This window comes from Rhinopithecus roxellana, chromosome 12, assembly GCF_007565055.1.
Source record: "Rhinopithecus roxellana isolate Shanxi Qingling chromosome 12, ASM756505v1, whole genome shotgun sequence".
Classification (NCBI taxonomy): Eukaryota; Metazoa; Chordata; class Mammalia; order Primates; family Cercopithecidae; genus Rhinopithecus; species Rhinopithecus roxellana.
The window spans coordinates 128,821,590-128,842,467 of record NC_044560.1 but is presented as its reverse complement, the minus strand read 5'-3'; the positions used below and the strand labels follow the sequence as shown (position 1 = coordinate 128,842,467).

Below are 20,878 nucleotides of genomic sequence, written 5' to 3'. Positions count from 1 at the left end.
CTCAAATTCTTATTTAGTCTGACCTGTACTACTGCAAAGATCTTCTAACCAGCCTTCCTGCCTCCTATCTTTTCTCCTTCCAGTCCATCCTCTACACCATTGTTAGAGTGATCTTTCTAAATCTCAGATCTGATTATGTTAATCCCTTGGCTCAAAATCTTTGATCTTAAAAGATAAAGTCCATACCCCACAGCATAGTATTCAGAGCTCTTTCTAGCTTCATCACCTACCTATGTCCCATCTCTCACCATTCCTTAAGTTCTTCAGGAGTACTCACTGTCAAAAACTCTCCCGTCTGCCAAAATACCACTCCTTTACTTTTCTGCTTGGAAAATTCTTTAGAAAAATTGTTCTCCTTATATTGCCAAACAAACACATTTTCATGTGATGCTCCTGGGCTTGGTACAGATTCCACCCATGGGAATCGTTATGCCTTCTACCATATAGTCCCAGTTTTCCTCCTGAGCATATGATAGTATGGCACTTTCTTACCCTTTGAAAGTTGGGTGTGGGTTTATGACTTGCTTTGGCCAGTGAAATAGGAAAAGTGGAAGTTTTTAGAGCCAATACATGACTCACAGACTTTCTTCCCCTCTGGTAGTTGCTCTGTCAGTCTTTATCCTGGAATAAAGATGACTAAAAGCAGAGCACCCAGCCAATCTTTAATGGATATGTGATAATAATAAAAAATAAAACCTTGTTGTTTAAGCTACTGAGATTTGGGATTGCTTGTTCCTGAAGAACCCAGCCTATCCTAAAGGATATATTATCTCCTCTCTGACATCTTCCATAACTACCCCAAACCACCATGTTTCTACTTTACCTGAACTTGTGTGACTCATTTATTTTTTCTTTTGAGACAGTCTCGCTCTTTCACCCAGGCTGGAGTGCAGTGATGCCGTCTCAGCTCCCTGCAACCTCTGCCTCCCGGGTTCAAGTGATTCTTGTGCCTCAGCCTCCCAAGTAGCTGGGATTACAGGTGCACACCACCAAGGCTCGCTAACTTTTGCATTTTTAATAGAGATGGGATTTCACCATGTTGGCCAGCCTGGCCTCAAACTCCTGACCTCAAGTGATCTACCAACCTCGGCCTCCCAAAGTGCTGGGATTACAGGTGTGAGCCACCATGCCTGGCCAACTCATTTTTTTTTTTTTTATGTCTGGTGCTGATGACATGTTACCTCATATTGCTAATTATCAATTTGCTGTTATATCTTAGCTACCTTCACAACTCCATTGAGGCTTCCTGAGGGTAGGTGTGGTGGTTGTTCCATGTTATTATCACACTAAGTATAGTTCATGGCTAAGGCAATATTTTGTAATGGGTGCAGGAGAGAGACAGATTAGTTCTGAATGAATCTTAGTTTCCTCACCTGTAAGATGAGAGTAACAGCATATATTCTCCAGGGTTTTCCAACATTTGTGTATAACAGGTGCAACCTATATAAAAATATGGCATACTGAAATTATTTTTCTCATTATTTATTTTTATTATAACTCTAGATGGCATTCAGTAGATGCTTGTGAATAAATCAATCTTTCATTGATGGAGGTGTGATGGTACCTGCATTAGACATGGAATCAGAAGTCCTGGATTTGGCTGGACACGGTGGCTCATGCCTGTAATCCCAGCACTTTGGGAGGTTGAGGCAGGAGGATCACTTGAGTTCAGGTGTTCCAGACCAGCCTGGACTACATAGTGAGACCTTGTCTCTACAAAAGTAAAAAAAAATTAGCCAGGCAGGGTGGCACGTGCATTGTGGTCCTAGCTGCTTGAGAGGCTGAGGTGGGAGGATCACTTGAGCTTGGGAATTTGAGGCTGCAGTGAGCTGTGAGCATGCACTCAGGACTGGATGACAGAGTGACACCCTGTCTGAAAACAAAAAAATCTGGGTACAGTGGCAAGCGCCTGTAGTCCTAGCTATTCGGCAGGCTGAAGTGGGAGGATCACTTGAGCCTAGGAGTTCAAGGCTGCGGTGAGCTGTGATGATTGCACCACTGCTCTCTAGCCTGAGTGACAGAGTGAGACCCTGTCTGTTTAAAGAAAAAAAAAAAAGTCCCAGATTTAAGGCCTAGCTTTTTGTCACCAGCTTTGTGACCTTGACCTTGGGAAAGTCACTTGCCCTTTCTGCATGTTTTGCATTCTCAACTATAAAATGTAAATAATAATGACACCTACCTCACTGGAATCTCATAGAATTTAAATGAGATAATATATGAGGACATGTTTTATACATGCTTAAGCATCACACATTCTAAAACTGTAATGATACAGAGAAGACTGGCTGGTCCCTCACATGAGGACTGTGTGGAAAATTTGGAAGCATCCCAGTTTGCTGTTGGTCTTGTCTGTTGCTTGCTTATGTGTTTGTCTTTCCAACTAGACTATGAACTACTTGTGATTAAGAATTGTCTTAAAGTCATTTTTTGAAAAACTGTTTATTTCTCCTTATATAAGAGTAATACATGCTCATCGTAGAGATAATAAAAATACATGAAGAAGTGTGAGCACAGTGGTTCACACCTGTAATCCTAGCACTTTGGGAGGCTGAGGTGGGTGGATTGCTTGAGCTCCAGAGTTTGAGACCAGCCTGGGCAACATGATAAAATGTTGTCTGTACTAAAAATACAAAAAATAGCCAGGTATGGTGGTGTGCTACTCAGGAGGCTGAGGTGTGAGGATCGCTTGAGCCCAGGGGTTGGAGGTTGCAGTGAGCCAAGATTGCTCCACTGCATTCCAGCCTGGGTCACAGAGTGAGACCTTGTCTCAAAAAAAAAAAAAAAAAAAAATTACATGAAGAAAATTAAAATCTCAGTAATTCTTGTCTCTTATTCAAAGATAATCTCTATTAACCTTTTGATGTGTTTCTTCTATTTTTTCTGTGCACATATAGTTACAAAACTAATAGATCACACATACAAATATTGCCTCATATCATTAAATTTTCTTACATACATGAACTTACATAAAAATTCTTACATTTTAACCATTCTCCTGTTGTTGAATATATAAGTTGATGATATGTTTTCACTGTCTAGATAAAGTTGTAACAAATGTGTTTTCGTGCATACATATTTGTCTGATTTTCTATTTTTATAGGGAAAATTTTTCTATGAAAAATTCCCAGAAGGAATATTTATGGGTCAAATAGTATGAACATTTTTAATACTCTTAAGACTTCCCAGTTGATTCCCAGAAAGGCTAAACCAAGTTCCACTCCCACAAGCAAGATGTGAAGTTGTATATTTCACTGCATGCTTATCAATAATGGGAATTATTAAAAATAAGGGGCTGGGCACAGTGGCACAAAACCTTAGTCCTAGCTATTCGGAGACTGAGGTGGTAGGATTGCTTGAGCCTAGAAATTCAAAATTGCAGTGAGCTATGATTGTGCCAGGGCACTCAGCCTGGGCAATAGAATAAGGCTTTGTCTTAAAAAAAAAAAAAAAAGAAAAGAAAGAAACAAAAATAAGGTTAAAACTTTTTATGTAATAATTACCCACTCAACATTTCTTCTGTGACTTGTTCATGCCTCTTGTCCACTTTTCCATTAGGATTTTAATTATTCTTATTAAATTCTATGAGATTTTAAAAATCATTTTATTCTAGTCAACAAGCACAATATAAGACACATAATAGATGCTCCTTAAATATGCCTTGGGTTGGTCATGGTGGCTCACCCCTGTAATCCCAGCACTTTGGGAGGCCAAGGCGGGTGGATCACATGAGGTTGGGAGTTCGAGACCTGCCTGACCAACATGGAGAAACCCCATCTCTACTAAAAATACAAAATTAGCTGGTCATGGTGGTGCATGCTTGTAATCCCAGCTACTCGGGAGGCTGAGGCAGGAGAATGGCGTAAACCCGGGAGGTGGAGCTTGCAGTGAGCTGAGATCCGGCCACCGCACTCCAGCCTGAACGACAGAGCGAGACTCTGTCTCAAAAAAAAATAAAATAAAATAAAATAAATAAAAAATGCCTTGGGTTATTAGTTAATTGTCTTGGGGACTTTATAGGAACCAAAGCAGACTTTCTAAGAGATCACTTCTTTTCTTTTCCTGCCCAGGACACAGCTGGGCAGGAGCGGTACCGGACCATCACGACAGCCTATTACCGTGGGGCCATGGGCTTCATTCTGATGTATGACATCACCAATGAAGAGTCCTTCAATGCTGTCCAAGACTGGTATGAGACTCATATTCATTCATTAATTTAGCAAACTGTTCATTGAAACCTAACATGTGCTAGGTCCTGTATTGTGTGCTAGGGAAGCCCCGATGACCCAGATGAATCAGACATGGTTCCTGGCCTCAGGAGTTCACAGATGAGAGGAGAAGACAGATCCATAAGCAGGAATGAAAATATCATGTGATAGGCCGAGTGCAGTGGCTCACGCCTGTAATCCGAGCACTTTGGGAGGCCGAGGTGGCCAGAGCACCTGAGGTCAGGAGTTTGAGACAAGCCTGGCCAACATGGTGAAACCCCGTCTCTACTAAAAATACAAAAATTAGCCGGGCATGGTGGCACGTGCCTGTAATCCCAGCTACTCAGGAGGCTAAGGTAGGAGAATTGCTTGAACCTGGGAGGCGGAGGTTGCAGTGAGCCGAGATCACACCACTGCACTCCAGCCTGGGCAACAGAATGAGACTCTGTCTAAAAAGAAAAAAGAAAAGAAAATGTGTGCTAGGTGCAGTGATGAAGCGAGTCATCAGAGCCGTGGGAACCCAGCAGAGGGCTCTCTGACCCAGTTTAGGGAGTCAGAGAAGGTGCCCTGAAGTTGCTGACACATATGCTGCATTTTGTAAGATGAACAGGAGTTAGCTCGAGGGACAAATGAATAAGGATGTTCCAGAAAACGAGTACAGATGTGCAAAGGTGAGAAGGTAGGTGTGAGTGTTGAAGGGCACAGGTCACGAAGGGTTTTGTGTGCTGCTATAAGGAGTTTGGATTCTGTCCCATAGATGATGACATATGAATTAGAAACCAACAGGTTCAGATTTGTGTTTCAGGAAGATTACTGTAGCTCTAGTGGAGAGTGAATCTACATAGCACTTCTCTATAAAGTTTATCCCTGGGCTGAGCCGGGTGTCCAGGAGCACATACAGTCCAAGTTTATCAAGGCTCAATATACAATGGAAATCAATACAGCACCCCAGAGTTGCAACCTCTGAGCAACTTATAGCTTTCCTCCGGGGGCACGATTCCCAGGAGAAGGGAGCGTGAGGGGAAGGACATGTGAGAGGGAGGGCCAGGACCCAGTGTCCCTGCTCAGATGAGGATGGGGGAAGGTGGGACATCTGTGCGGTGGCTGTCCTTCAGAATCAGAGAGGCCGAGCAGGCCAGGCACACAGCAGCAGGGCAGGCCAGTGCTGGGCTCGTCTCCTGCTCCCTTTTGCCCAATAGTGACCCTTCGAGGATTTCGCTTCTCCCAGGAAGCAGTTGTCATAATTGTGTGAAGCTGTGTTGGCTTCACATCCACAGCTTGAGCTGAGAGTGACCTTGTGGGCTGCCTGCTGCACTCCCCTGTTCTGACCAGCAGTTCAGGGTGTCATCAGCATGTCTGTCATTCCTGGGGGTCCGTGTTCTTCTTTTCTGCCTCTTGGTTATCCTCTTCTTCCTCCTTTCTGCCCCTTCCTTTTTTAATAACTCTTTCTTCCCTCTACCTTGGGTTTTTCTCCTCTCTTTCCTCTGTTCTCTTCCCCTTTCCTTTACTCTCTCCACTCATGATTTTCCTCCCTTCCTCCCCTCTCCCTGCTCCTCTTCTTCTCTCTCATCACATCTCCCCTGAAGTGTCTCCGCACTGCCCATTTCCCTGTTGGCCTTGACCCCCTTCCCTTCCTCCCTCAGTCTCTGTTCATTCTGCCTCAGGAACACAGTGACTTTAACACCTGGTGATGATTCCTCCAAGAATAACCTGAATTTGTTGCTAATCTGGGAGCTGAGAGGAAATGGGGTGGGAGGAGGGAGGAAGATGAAAGAGAGTAGCGCCAGGCGCGGTGGCTCACGCCTATCATCCCAGCACTTTGGGAGGCCAAGGCGGGCAGATCACAAGGTCAGGAGATCGAGACCATCCTGACTAACATGGTGAAACCCCTTCTCTACTAAAAGTACAAAAAAGTAGCCAGGCGTGGTGGTGGGCGCCTGTAGTCCCAGCTGCTCGGGAGGCTGAGGCAGGGGAGTGGTGTGAACCCAGGAGGCGGAGCTTGCAGTGAGCTGAGCTCACACCACTGCACTCCAGCCTGGGTGACAGAGCAAGACTCTGTCTCAAAAAAAAAAAAAGAGTAGCATGGGATATAAGGAGAGCTGGACCGAGTTACCTGTCTTGAGTCTGAAGACTGAATGTCTGTCTCTCCCAAGTCCTGGCCTTTGAGTTTTGTCTGTGGGTAACTTGGTCTCAGCCTCACCCCTACCTGCCATCCAAGCCCCAGTGCCCAGAATGGGGCCTGGTTTCTTGTGGGCCCACAAGAAGTGGTGGTTGAGTAAATTCCATCCTTTGGGGGAATGGCTTCTCACCATAAATGAGAAGGTTGGTGGTAAGATCAGCTTTAAGAACAAGGTCAGTAATAGGTTCAGGTTGTAGTTAGGGTTGAGTTGGATTGTCAGTGTCAGGGTAGAGTCAGATTCAAGATCTGCTTCAGGACTAACCATTCACTGGCTCGTTCATTTATCAAACGTTTACTGACACCTTCTCTGTTCTGCATTCTGTGCTGGGTATTGGCATCCCAAAGATGAATAAGCTGGTCTTTGCCTTCAGGGAGAGATAGAAATTCAGCCAAGTGTAACAGGTGCCATGGTAAATGTGCAGGAGACCAAAAGAGGAAGTAATCATTTCTACCTGATGGGGTCTTTGGGGAATGTTAGGCTCATCTCCACAAAAAGATGTCTCCATAATATAAGAGAGTCCTTTTGTATTTCCTCTTAAAATTTTGTTTTTAATTATAGAAGTAATACATGCTCACTTTCAAAAATGTGAAAAGTACAGAAATTTGAAAAGTTTTTTTTTTTTTTTTTTTTTTTTTTGAGAAAGAGTCTCACTCTGTCACGCAGGCTGGAGTGTAGTGATGCCATCTTGGCTCACCGCAAGCTCTGCCTCCCAGGTTCACGCCATTCTCCTGCCTCAGCCTCCTGAGTAGCTGGGACTACAAACACCCACCACCATGCCCGGCTAATTTTTTTTAATTTTTAGTGGAGACGGGGTTTCACCGTGTTAGCCAGGATGGTCTCAATCTCCTGACCTCGTGATCCACCCACCTCTGCCTCCCAAAGTGCTGGGATTACAGGTGTGAGCCACCACGCCTGGCCGAAAAGTATGTTTTAAAAGTCTTATAATCATCTTATGTGAAGGTAACTACTGCTGACATTTTGGTTTCTGCAAATAATCATAATCCAAGGCTTCAGGGAAGGTTTGTGAATCACATAGGAGGAGGTGGAGGCTAAGTGGATCTAGGGAAAGCTTGAAGAGGCTCCCCTCAAGATGTTGTGGGATCAGCACTGGGCCCTGGAGGATGAGTTAGTTGTGGGGAAGGAATTCCCAGTGTAGGCAAAGGCACAAGCCATGGAAGAGCTTTTGGGGAATGAGTGAAAAGGTTGGGAGGCAGGAGAATGGGTAATGAGACTGGAGAGGCACAGCATGAATGATCTTGAACTGAGGAATCTGGACTTGATCACATAGCTAGCTGGGGGCCAGAGAAGGCTTTTAAGAAAGGATACATTGTGATCAAATACCTGTTTTAGAAAGAACTCTCTGCCCAGTGAGGAGAGGGATGGCCAGATATGGTAGAGGTGGACTTCAAAGAGATGGATGAGGTTTGCAGCTAGGGCTTAGGAGTCAGCATCTGTGACAGTCAGCAGGGACAGGTATCTGTCTGTCCTCAGCTGAATTAATTGGCAGTAACTTGGGTGTTGCTAGTCCTGTCGTAGAGAAACCATTTCTTCACACTTTGCAGTTTTCTTTTTGTCATAGGAGGGTATGTGTCTTGGTCAGTTTGGGCTGCTACAACAAAAATGCTATAGACTTGGTGGCTTAAATGACAGACATTTCTTTCTCACAGTTCTGGAGCTAGGAAGTCCAAGATCAAGGCTTCAGCAGCTCCAGTATCCGGAGACAGCCAGCTTCTTGTTGTATCCTCCCATGGCCAAGAGAGAAAGAGGGCTCTAGCCTCTTTCTCTTCCTGTATGGACATATTATGAGGACTCTAGCCTCACTGACATAATTACATCCCAAAGACTCCACATCCAAATACCATTACATTGGGGATTAGGCTTCAACATGTAAATCTGGAGGTAGGGACACAGACATTCAGTCTAGAGGAATATGATTAACATATCTCTTTCTGTCTCATTTTAGGGCTACTCAGATCAAGACCTACTCCTGGGACAATGCACAAGTTATTCTGGTGGGGAACAAGTGTGACATGGAGGAAGAGAGGGTTGTTCCCACTGAGAAGGGCCGGCTCCTCGCAGAGCAGCTTGGTATGTACATGACATGTGTGTGCAAGTGTGCAGGTGTACACATGCTCATGAGAGTGGGGTAAACAGGGCACGAGTGTGTTTGTATTTATGACATTAGTGTTGTGGTTGTGAATTATGTACCTATGTGATCTGTGTGTGTTGTTTTATATTTGTATGATGTACATATGGGCTTTGTGCTGTGAGTTTTAGATAATTCATCATTTTTGATATGTATATATTTTGTTATATGGAATATGTAAATACATTTTACATTTATAAACTCTTTTTTTTACCAGTTCCTTCCACAAAGGACTTGAGATGTCTTATAAAAATTGTCACAGTACAATAAAAATAAATAAGTGAGAAAATTGGAGCAAAGGGAAAGCAAGGGTGAGGGAAAAATAAGAGGAAGCTAGGGTAAGTATTAAGTTCTTGGACACCTGCAAGAGTTGGGCCAAAATGTCGCCTTTGAGCTTCCTAGCAACCATTGCCAAGAGGGAAACATAATCAGTTACATGGTTTAGAGTGTCCTAGTATAAAAACAAACCCATTATTCCAGAGAAGCGCTCCTCTTCATCATCAACTGTAGAGCAGACTCTGTATGCTGAATGTGACCATGTCCTGAATATCACATCCTTCCAGCACTGAGTATTTACATGGTGTTCTTACAGTTTATCTCAATGCAAATTCATGCTTCTCACCAAAACACAATTCACAACAAAAAGAACTGTATGAAGGAACAAAATTATGTGGTTTGAGTATGTAGCTCATCGATGTCCTGACTTTTTCCAAGGTTAAAATATTTTGATCCTCGTGCTCCTTTGAGGCCTAGGTTCCCAGACCTGTCTCAGTGGCCCCAAAGCAGAACTCTACCTACCTTTGCTTTTATTTTATGTATTGGGGTCCAGGGTAAGGTTGCCTTACAAAAAGAGTTCCATGCCTGTAGATTTGAAAGTTTGAAATCTCCCTCTAGAATAGATGTACTGCTTAGCTTTTAGCCAGTCTCCCTAAGTATATCTCATGTCCTAAGTGTTGTAAGTATTGAGGAGCGGAGAGTTTAAAGTCTCTGATAGTTTCTGAAGAACAGATATGTGGGCTTATAGGTGGGTAATCTGTATAAAATACAAGTGTGAATTGTGTGTTTTATATATTTGTATTATGTGTATTATGAGTATGTGTGTATGTGTGTGTTGTATACTTTCTCCTCCCCAAGGTGGCCTGTGAACTGTAGCAAACTATAAGTGCTTAATAAACAGGGAGGTTGGGTCATCTTGGGCCTTGCTGTTTCTACACTATCGCAGAGGTTCTCGGAGTCCAGAAAGTGCCTCCATGTGGTCCATAGAACAATAAGCAAGTGATGAAGCCCACACCTCAAGAACTTCAGACGGTCCCTTTAGGCTTTCAACCTGCAGTCTCCCTGGAGGCTCCCAGCACTCTCCCTGGACTGACTATATTTCATCTGCTTGGAATGCTGTCTTCTACTCCCCATCTTCTACCCTCATCCAGCTGGTGAGCCCCCATTCAGCTTTCAAAACAGCTTGCACTTCACATCTTCTATGAAACCTTTCCTAGCCCCTGGCCAGAGCTCTTTATTTGTTCCCTCACTTAATGCACCCCACACATAGAAGAGTCACAGTACCCATCATACTTGGATGCACTCATTTACTTGTCTGTCTCCCAAAAGTTCCTTGCAGACAGGAAATGAATCTTGTTTGTCTTTGTGCCTACTGTGCCTAGCATACGGCAAGACACGGAGGATGCAAAAATATGTTTTGATTAAGTTTATGATGTTAAGTATTTGGGTTCTTTATTTTATTGTCCAGTGAAGACTTCCTGCGTGCCTACTCTGTTCTAGGCCCTAAGCTGTGAAATAGGCAACATTCCCTGGTCTGAAGAAGCTTGATCCAGTGAGAGAGCCCACAATAACAGTCATAGTCCAAGTGGTCAGGGCTGTGACAGAGGGATGTTGGAGAACATAGAGGAGGAACCTGATTCTCCTGGGGTCAGAGAACATGATGCCCAAGCGGAGTCTTGAAGATAAGTAGGACCAGTCAAGTGAAGAGGAGAGTTAAGGGCATTCCAGGCAGGAGCATAACCCTGGCAGAGGCAAGGAACGGCCTTGTGGGTCAGGGAACCATAAATCACTGGATGGTGTGGGTCTGGAGTAGTGTTGCCCAAAGAGGGGACTCATGCCACTGGAATTGTGCAGGATGATTTTCCGTATTTATTTTCTAATACATATTTGGATATGTATTAGAAAAAAATATACCAGCTTGCCAAGCCCTTCTCACTAAGATTTTTTTTTGAGATGGAGTTTCACTCTTGTTGCCCAGGTTGGAGTGCAGTGGGGTGATCTCAGCTCACTGCAATCTCTGCCGCCAGGGTTCAAGCGATTCTCCTGCCTCAGCCTCCCGAGTAGCTGGGATTACAGGCACTCACCACCATGCCTGGCTAATTTTTTGTATTTTCAGTAGAGACAGGGTTTCATCATGTTGGCCAGGCTGGTCTCGGACTCCTGACTTCAGGTGATCCACCCGCCTGGGCCTCCTAAAGTGCTGGGTTATAGGCATGAGCTACCGCACATGGCCATTCTAACATTTTTTTAAAGGTGAATTGGTTAAACACTTATTAGGTGCTTACCTTGTGTCAGGCACTATTTATTCTAAGTGTTTTAAAGTATTACGCATCTAATTTAATCCCCCTAAAACCCTCCAAGATATGTTCTTTCCTTATCTCCACATTTTGTGTGTATGTGTGTGTGTGTGTGTGTGTGTGTGTAACAGATGAGAAAAGTGAGGCACAAAGAAGTTCAGTAACTTGCCAAAGTCACACAGCTAGTAAGAGCATAGAACCAGTATTTCAACCCACACGATAGTCTGGCTCCCAGAGCCTGTGCTCCTAACCAGTTAACTTCACTACATGGCAAATGTGGTAATCATAGCTAATATATATTTAACAAGGCACTATGTGAAATGTTTAGCATTAATTATCTCATTTAAGTCTTTTTATAAACCTTCAAGGTAGGTACTATAGAGCATGTCCAAAAATGAGGTTCAGAGAGGTTAAATAACTTGCTCAAGCTTATACCATTAGCAAGTAGTGGAGTTGTATAAACCTATCAAATGTATTTAGGAACACAGATAGAACACGTGAGATTAAATCTTAGTGCAGTGTTTTTAGGAAGGCACTTGAAGAAGACCTTAATTAATTGGTTAGGTTTGGGCAGGTCAAGGTAACCCATCTCTGCCCAACTCAGCTCCCTGAGCTTTCTGCTGTTGATCACCAGAACTTGCCTATTTACATGTTTATCTCTCCTCCTAGGCTTCTACTGCATGGATTGTGTCTGATTTATTTCATTATCCTAAGGACCCAGCATAGGGTAGATATTCATTAATACATTTTACTTATTCAGTGAAAAACATTTATTGAGCATGCTGAGCCAAGTGCTGCCCTGGCACTTAGGATATAATGAATGATGAACAAACAGCTGCAATCCTTACTGTCATGAAACTAATGGGGAAAGAGACATTAAACAAATACTTATACAAATATTAATTAAAAATTGTGTAAATAAATGGGTAAACTGTATGGTATATGAATTATGGCTCAATACAGTTGTTAAAATTGTGATATGTTCTACTTGAGTTAGGACTCTTGTTATTGCAAGTGATAAAATCACAAATCAAACTAGCTTTAATAAAAAAAATAGAACTGGCTGGGCACAGTGGCTCATGCCTATAATCCCAGCACTTTGGGAGGCTGAGGTGGGCGGATCACTTGAGGTCAGCCTGGCTTGAAACCAGTCTGGTCAACACGGTGAAACCCCGTCTCTACTAAAAATACAAAAATTAGCTGAGCATGTAGTCCCAGCTACTCGGGAGGCTGAAGCAGGAGAATTGCTTGAACCCAGGAGGTGGAAGTTACAGTGAACTGAGATCACCCCACTGCACTCCAGCCTGGGTGACAGAGCAAGACTCCATCTCGAAAAAGGAAAAAAAAAACAGAGAATGTATGAGCTCCTGTAACTGGGAAGTCCATGAGACCCAGGGTTCAATTGCACTCTCCATTTCTTAGCTTTACTTGTCCCCTCAGCTTCCTTCTATAGCCAGACTCTCTGCATGGGGAGTTAGAAGGATGATGGCAGATTCATGGCTTCCCAATTCCTGTGAAAAGAGACCTTCTCTCTCCCAACCACTATGTATCAATAGCAGGGAATATTATGATTGGTCACCTGTGAGTCATGTGCCCATCCCAGTGGCTGCGGGAGGCAAGTATGGCAACATAGTCCCAATATAACTGTTTAAAATGGTGGTTTCCTAAAGGAGGGAATGAAGGGGGCAGATAGAAGTTAACGTAAGTCCACCACAAGTGCTATGAAAAAAGTGCAAGAGAGAAACCTAATTTTAGGCTGGAGAGTTAAGGTTTTCTGAGAAAGTAACACTTAAGGTGAGAACAAAAGGATGAGAAAAAGCTAGCCAGGCAAAGAGTAGAGTGTGGGGAGGGGCATGTTCCACATCAAGAATAGTCCCAATGTGGGTTAAAGCGTGAAATATTCATGAAATTGAAAGAAGGCCATGGCACAGGGACTAAATAATCAAGGGAGAGTAGCATGAGATGAGGATGGACAGATGGGCAGGGATCAGAAGGTACAGAAACTTGTAGACCATGTTAAGAATTTTGCCAGGATATCATCAGATCTGGGAACAGTGATGGGGGATGCTCAGCCTCACCTAGTGCCTACCCCTCTGCTGTCTCAGGTATTAAGTCAGTTTCAGTGGTGTCTTTGCCAGTGCAGTAATGCCATTCTCTGCTTTATGGGATCCCTCCTCAGGATTCCCTTTCTTGTAGCTTTTCTCAGCTCACTCAGTCAAGACTATTGATATGGCTAACGATTCGCGTTTATTAAAGCTGTGAGGTCGGGCTTGGTGGCTCACGCCTGTAATCCCAGCACTTTGGGAGGCTGAGGTGGGTGGATCACCTGAGGTCTGGAGTTTGAGACCAGCCTGATCAACATGGAGAAACCTCATCTCTACTAAAAATACAAAAGTTAGCCAGGCGTGGTGGTGCATGCCTGTAATACCAGCTACTTGGGAGGCTGAGGCAGGAGAATCGCTTGAACCCGGGAGGCAGAAGTTGCGGTGAGCAGAGATTGCACCATTGCACTCCAGCCTGGGTAACAAGAGCAAAACTCCGTTTAAAAAAAGAAAAAAAAAAAATGCTATATGTGGTCGGCCTTCCATATCCTCAAAGTTCCTGGGACTTGGTTGAGATCATATAGATGATGAGGCAGGTGGGTGTTTAGAAGAGTAGAGGAGTTTTAGGGACTTTTATTTCAGGAAGCATGACCTTTTAGGGTTCTGCCTCCACGTGCCCCTCGGAAAGGGGCTTCTTGTCCCTTTTCCTGGATCTGACTGGAGATCCGGCCAGAAACCAGGGAGGCTAGTAAAAGGGAAATGTGCTTCTGCCTACAAAGGAAGGAGAGACCATCCACAATATAGTTTTTTGTTTTGTTTTATTTTGTTTTGAGACAAGGTCTTGCTCTGTCATCCAGGCTGGAGTGCAGTGACACAATCTTGGCTCACTGCAACCCTCACCTACTGGACTCAAGCAATCTTCCTGCCTCAGCCTCCAGATCCCAAATAGCTGGGATTATAGGCATGCACCACCATGCCCAGCTAACTTTTATGTTTTTTGTTTGTTTGCTTGCTTTTTTGGTAGGGACGGGGTTTCACTGTGTTGCCCAGGCTGGTCTCAAACTCCTAGGCTCAAGTGATCTGCCAGCTTTGGTCTCCCAAAGTGCTGGGATTACAGGCATGAGCCACCATGCCCAGCCTAAAATGTAATTTTGAAACACACACATACCATCATAGTGTAGTGGGAAAAGCATGCCCAGACTAGGAGTTAGAAGATTCAGAGTTTTATCCTGCTTCTGCTACTACTTTACTATGAGACTTTGAGCATTGCATTTGCTGTCTCTGGGTCTCAGTTTACCCATCTGTAAAACATGCAGTTTGGATTTGTTGTGTAGGAAGATCTGTTTGGCCCTATCCCACTTTGATTCTGTGATTTCAATTTACCCAATTCCCCATTCATCACTCAGACCCCACAGACCCTCATACACTTACTTGTTTATTTTAGGTGCTCAATAAATGTGTGTGTGTGTGTGTGTGTGTGTGTGTGTGTGTGTGTGTGTTTTCTAGATTGAGATCAACTATAGGAACCTTTCATCATTGAGTCTGTTTGCAGAGAAAGAAAGGCCTGGTTGGCATTGACGATAACTAACAGTGACTCAAAATTCACAATATGCTTTCACGAAAATCCTCTTGTGATCTTTGCTGTCACTCCTAGCATGGAAAGCTGCATTATCATACTATAGAAATACAGTATCTGTATTGCTGTATAGTACATAGTATATTATCATCAGTACAGTAAATCAGTGATTTTCTTGATGAAGAAGCTGAGTCCAGACCACTTGCATTTTCTTGCACACAATGAGCTGTGCCACACTTCTGTGTCTTTATTTTCCCACTCTAAGGTTATGTAACTTTTCTAAGCTATATAAGTATTAGGTGGCAGGCCCTGTATTCAAACTCAGACTTTGGACTCAAAATCCTAATGTCACGTCATCCAATGGTGTTTTTCCAAAAGCCTGTCATAGTTGCTCTTCACATTTCCACCCTCAGTCACAAAGTTGGTGCGATTACTTTATGCTGTGGTAACACACAACCTGAGTCAGGAGCTTAGATAATAAGGGTTTCTTTCTCACTCATTCCATACCAACTACAAGTCAGCTGCAACTCTGTTCCATGCATTTTCTTACTCTGGGGTCCGTTTGGGGTGGCTAAACCACACAAAGCCTTTTAAAGCTTCTTTGGGACTTGGATCACATCACTTCTGCCCACATCCATTGGCCAAAGTAAGACACATAATCAAACTTGATGTCGATGGAGTGGGGAGACGTATTCTTCCCACAAGGAGGCACTGCAAGCTAATGGTAATGTGGAGGTATAAAATCTCTTTCAGGGAAGGCAGTTTACAGTCACTGAACACATCATGGACTCTGGGGGCACAGAGGTGAGTGGGTTCCCTTCCCTCAAGATACACACTGACTAGGGAAACAAAATTGTAAACAGATAATTATAACCTTCTTTGGGTCGATGGCTATGCCAGTCCTCAGCCTGTTTGCTATTATTCTTCACCCTCTCCTGTTCTTTTTCCTGCAACCTTTTCTGAGGGGTTGACCTTTGCAGGCTATGTTTCCCAGGCTCCTGTGATAGTGGCTTCTGGCTGGGACTAGCCAAGGGAAAATATTGGCAGGTGATTGGAGATGCAGAAAAGGGAGAAATCCAGGTATTTTCCCCCTGCCTCGGCTGGTCCCCCAGCAGGGGCTGCTTCTCTACTGTGACTCCTGCTCTCATGGTTCCAGCTTCTTTTAGCTCTAATACTAGTATTTTTTGCTTTTGACAATCTCTGGGTTTCCTCAGTATTCTGTTTAGCTTCTTAGTTCTTCCATCACCTATATAAGCAATTCCTTCTGGTTTAAAGAATAGTTCCCATTTTTCTGGTTGGTTCTGACTGAAACAATCACACAAAGTGCCATGAGAGTGCAGGGGAGAGAGACATTGTATGTTCTGAGTGGTAGAGGTGTTGCGGGGAAGAAAAAGTGAAGCTTCTCTGGGATCAGTAATTCCACAGGTGAGTAATGAAGATGATTAGGAGTAGGAGCTAGAGATTAATAACATGAGCAATGGTACAAAATGAGGAAGCGCTGATGTTTCTGGAGCATAGTGTGAGCCACGAAGATGAAGCTGGGGAAGTAGAGACCAGGCCATGCCAGGTCTTGGGTGTTCAGCCAGTGAGGCTGGATACTGAATTGATCAGACCTCTTTCAATTCCATTGACACAAATCCAAGTCAAAATAGCTCAAGTTACAGGGACAGGTGAATAGCTGAAGCAAAATGGAAGAGAAGGTTCATCCAAGGTGGTGGATGGATTGTCCACATGACACTCAAAGTTCCTGAGAATGAAAACAAGCCTTGAGTAGAAAGGAAGACAGTGAGTCCTGCTGAGCCCAAATCATCAGTGACTAGAGGATGTGAGTTGAAGGTTGATAAATGACAGAGATGAGGCCGTGTCAGAGCAGGATGGAGAAGGGATTTGAACTGTGGAGGAGACATGTTCTGGAGTAGTGTTGGGATGAGGAGAGGTAAGTTTAGCTGGTTGCAAGTTTCTGAATAGAATTCTGAGGTCATATTCAGAAACAGGCAGTGTGGATGCAGTCTATGGGTCTGTGACAGCTGCCTTTGGACACAACTGATAAACATCATTTTTGAGGGGTAGGGGAACATCTCAGATTCAGTTAAGAACTGAGCCCCATTAAAGACAGCAGAAATGTCATTGTTTTGAAGCCAATTAGGAGGAGAAAAGGACTGGGGGCTAGTCTGGTTAATTGGTTGTCATCTTCCTGGCCTCACTAGATTCTCAGCTCCTAAGAGTCCTTATTAATGAACCTGAGGAAAAGGTTACCGTATGGACCTGCTAATGAAGAATATTTCAGGAATCTGACAGTAATTGGGTGGGGTGCATTTGGGGTTATTCTGCTAAGCAAAAGAGGCCCTTGAGCTGGCTAGACCCATGAGTTGGTAACTTGAGTCAGAGTTCTCACACTCTGGGTACCTTTGAGATGACAGTAAAGACATCTCCACGGCATGACACAAGAGCTCCCCCTGTTTGGCCCCCTATTGACTCATCTCTCACCACTTAGGATTTTCTGTTCTAAGGATAACAAACTGCTATGGCCCTTTTGGCATAGACCAAGGCTGATTTTGCCACCTTATCTGTGCTGTATTCGTGCTGTCTCCCCTGCCTGTTGTGCTATGCTAGACATGCCTGTGCTCACACATACACTCACAGTGACGTGTCTTTGTCTAGCTGATATCTGCTTAAGCATCAGCTTCTCCAAGAAACCTTCCCTGGTCTCCAGGCTTGGTTAGATGCTTTCTCTGTGCCCTGACAATCTACCCTGGCTTCCCTCCATTCCAACACTTATTACCCTGTAATATTGTCAGTGTGTCTATCTTCCACACAGACTAGGGGCTCCTCAAAGGTAGGGGCTGTGTCTGATTCACCTCACTGTCCCCAATGCCCAGTACAGGGTCTACCATGCTCATTGAGCTGAGCTTTCATGACCCACACTATCCGTATCCCCTCAACCACACCCTCCTTGCTCATTCCCACCTCCTTAATTCAACTATTCATTCCACCAACATTCACTAAGCACCTACTCTTTCAGCTGGTGCTGGGACTCAGAATGACATAGTTCCTGTTTGGGGAAGCTCCCTGTCTATATGGACTTCTGCCATGCAGTGTAAAAAGTGCTATGGCAGGAGGAAGCACAGAGGAGAATGAAGATACCATATGTAAGCTGAGTCCTGAAGAATGAGAAGAAGTTAGGTGAAGAGTTTTGCTTAATTCTTTTTCATGTAATTTATTTGTGTATTCATTTATTTATTTATGGTCTCGAACACCTGACCTTAAGCAATCTTCCTGCCTTGGCACCCCCAAAGCACTGGGATTCCAGGCTTGAGCCACCGGCACCTAGCCAGTTTTGCTCAGTTTTGACCTTTTTTTTTTTTTTTTTTTTTTTTGAGACAGAGTCTCACTCTGTCCCCCAGGCAGGAGTGCAGTGGCACAATCTCAGCTCACTGCAACGTCCCCCTCCCAGGTTCAAGTGATTCTTCTGCCTCAGCCTCCTGAGTAGCTAGGATTACAGGTGTGTGCCACCACACCTGGCTAATTTTTGTATTTTTAGGGGTTTCACTATGTTGTCCAGGCTGGTCTCTAACTCCTGACCTCAGGTGATCCACCCACCTCAGCCTCCCAAACTGCAGGGATTACAGGCGTGAGCCACCGCACCCGGCCTGAGTTCTGATTTTAAAGGCTCACATCCTCACTAACTTCAAGAAGCTTCCTCCTCCTCTCCTTCCCTGCCAGCCTCTCCCTCTCCTGCATCCCTGCATGACCTCCGGTTTCCTCTACCTGGGTTAGAATGTTACAGCTTGTTCTGTTGCTCTTCCAACTGAGAGTGAGACAAGGGGGCATAAGGGATAGACCTCTGGCCCATCTCTGAGTCTCAGTTTTCCTGTCTGCAAATTACAAGTGATAACCTTTACCTTGCCCCACCCCACTCACATGATTACTTTTGTATTTGTGAACTGTTAATGTGGACTGCAGATGTGAGAGACTGATGCCTTTATTAGTATGTCTTTTCTACGACTATAATTGATCTCCCTGTATCTGTATCTCTAACACTCAACACAAGACATGACACAAGGTCAATGTTCAATAAAGACTTGGTGGGCCAGGCACTGTGGCTCATGCCTGTAATCCCAGCACTTTGGGAGACCGAGGCAGGCAGATCACTTGAGGACGGGAGTTCCAGACTAGCCTGACCAATATGGTGAAACCTCATCTCTACTAAAAATACAATAGCCAGGCATGGTGGGCACCTGTAATCCCAGCTACTCAGGAGGCTGAGGCAGGAGAATCGCTTGAACCTGGGAGACAGAGGTTGCAGTGAGCCGAGATTATGCCGTTGCACTCCAGCCTGGGTGACAGAGCAAGACTCCATCTCTCAAAATAAATAAATAAATAAATAAATGATTAAAAAAAAAAAAAAAAAAAAGACCTGGCTTATTGATTGACCCTAAGTGATGAAGACAAAGAGATTTCCCCAAAGGCCCTGGGAGACAGTAGAGGTTCAAGGAAGCTGGGAGTAAGGTGGGCCAAGAACATATATAGGAAAGAGAATTGCCATGTATTCGCGTGCCAATCACGTCATATACTTTCATGGATTTAATTTTCATTACTATCCTATGAGGTAGGTAGTATTCGCCTCATTCTACAGATGAGGAAACAGAGACTGGGAGCAATTAGGCAACTTGCCCAAGATCACGCAGCTAATAGCTGCCCTCTGTACAATGTGGCATGTCCTCCCCTCAGTGCCACTTCCTCACAAGAGATTTGTACCCCTGGCCTTGAACTGTGTCCTCATCTTCATCTGAGCTGAAAACCTATTTACTTATTTACCTATCTGCCTCTTTCCTAAATAAACGATACATTCCCCGCACCTCCCCAAACACTGCCACTTGTGATAAGGCAGTCAAAGACTGGGTAGTCAATTTTTGTGATGTTCATTAAGGAAAAACAATATGCTTAAGGGTCTCTGAAGCTGACTGGGTTTCTATGGCCTGAGGATAATGAGCCAGCAGCTGTCTTCTTCATCACATGTCCACAATTAGCAGGCACTTCTGCCGCTTGTCTTTCTCAGGTCAGGAAATGGGCCTCGGGAGAGGCTGTCAGCTGGAGGGGTGGGCTGGCAGGAACGGCGTGTGCCTTCCAGCCAGAAGGCTGGGAAAAGAGGGGCTTTGTTTATACCTGGTCTGCTTCAGCCCTCTCTGTGGACGGTGGAATAATAGGGAGAAAGAGGGAGGGGGAAAGAGATCCCTCCTTTGTTAGAGAAGATGATAAAAGAGGGAGAAAGAGATGGAGAGGAGGTGGGAGGAACAAGTTGAAAGAACAGAAAGAAACTGTCTTTATAACAGGCCACTTTTTTTACAGCAACGTATTCATCATCTCACTCACTCCTCCCACCTGTTCTTGGTAGGAAGCCACTGTTGTTTTCCTTATCTGACAACAAGGAGTCTGAGAATTAGAGAGGTTAAGTGAGCAGAGAGGTGAAGTGACTTGCCCAGACTCAGATACTGTTAGTTGGATTAAAGCAGAGGAGGTCAAAGACAGTTGTAAAGGAAGAAAAAGGTATAATCAGGGGGAAAAAAAAAAAAAGCCAAGTAAAAGAGAAAAGGGGGAAGAAATGAGAGGCAGAGCTGTGTGTGGACTTTGCAGACAGCCAAACCCAGGTCTAAACCCAGTTTCCGCGGATACAGCCACATGACTGTGTGAGTTATGCTGTCTGTCATATTCTCATTTATAAATTGGAGATGATGTTATTTACCCAACTGGTTATTGTGAGGATTAAAGATGATATCAGTAAAGCTCCTAGCATAGTGTCTGGCATATAGTAGTTGCCCCAAAGATATTAGGAATCCCAAGGAGAAAGTGCAAGGGACACAGGGGAAAGGCTCCGAAAGAAGGGAAAGAGGAAGGCAGTTAGACAAGAGAAGTGGGAGAGGGCCAGGGACTGATGGAGAGGGCCACTTTTGCTTCTAAGGGCTGCCACCAAGTTGACCAAGATTCCTCGGGTAGAAAGCAGCCTTTTTGAATCAGGAGGGCCTTTGCTGTGTCTCTTGGGACAACCAAGTTCTGTTCATCACAGAAAGTGTCGCTAAGGGTCTCAAGATACAAAATAGACAAGAATGTTGCACACCTCGGATGTAGTTTTCCCTGGGCCTTTTGTTGGGTTTGTGG

At 44.3% G+C, this 20,878-nt stretch overlaps 1 protein-coding gene across 1 annotated transcript in view; it reads left to right on the top strand.

Annotated features, from left to right (window-relative positions):
* The window catches only part of RAB3B (RAB3B, member RAS oncogene family), a 72,172-nt gene that overhangs the window by 49,679 nt on the left and 1,615 nt on the right, over positions 1 to 20,878 (top strand). Inside the window, exons 3-4 of the mRNA XM_010370418.2 lie at positions 4,068 to 4,186; positions 8,349 to 8,473. Of these exons, the coding sequence (XP_010368720.1) occupies positions 4,068 to 4,186; positions 8,349 to 8,473 (244 nt within the window). The remainder of the gene's footprint in view (positions 1 to 4,067; positions 4,187 to 8,348; positions 8,474 to 20,878) is intronic.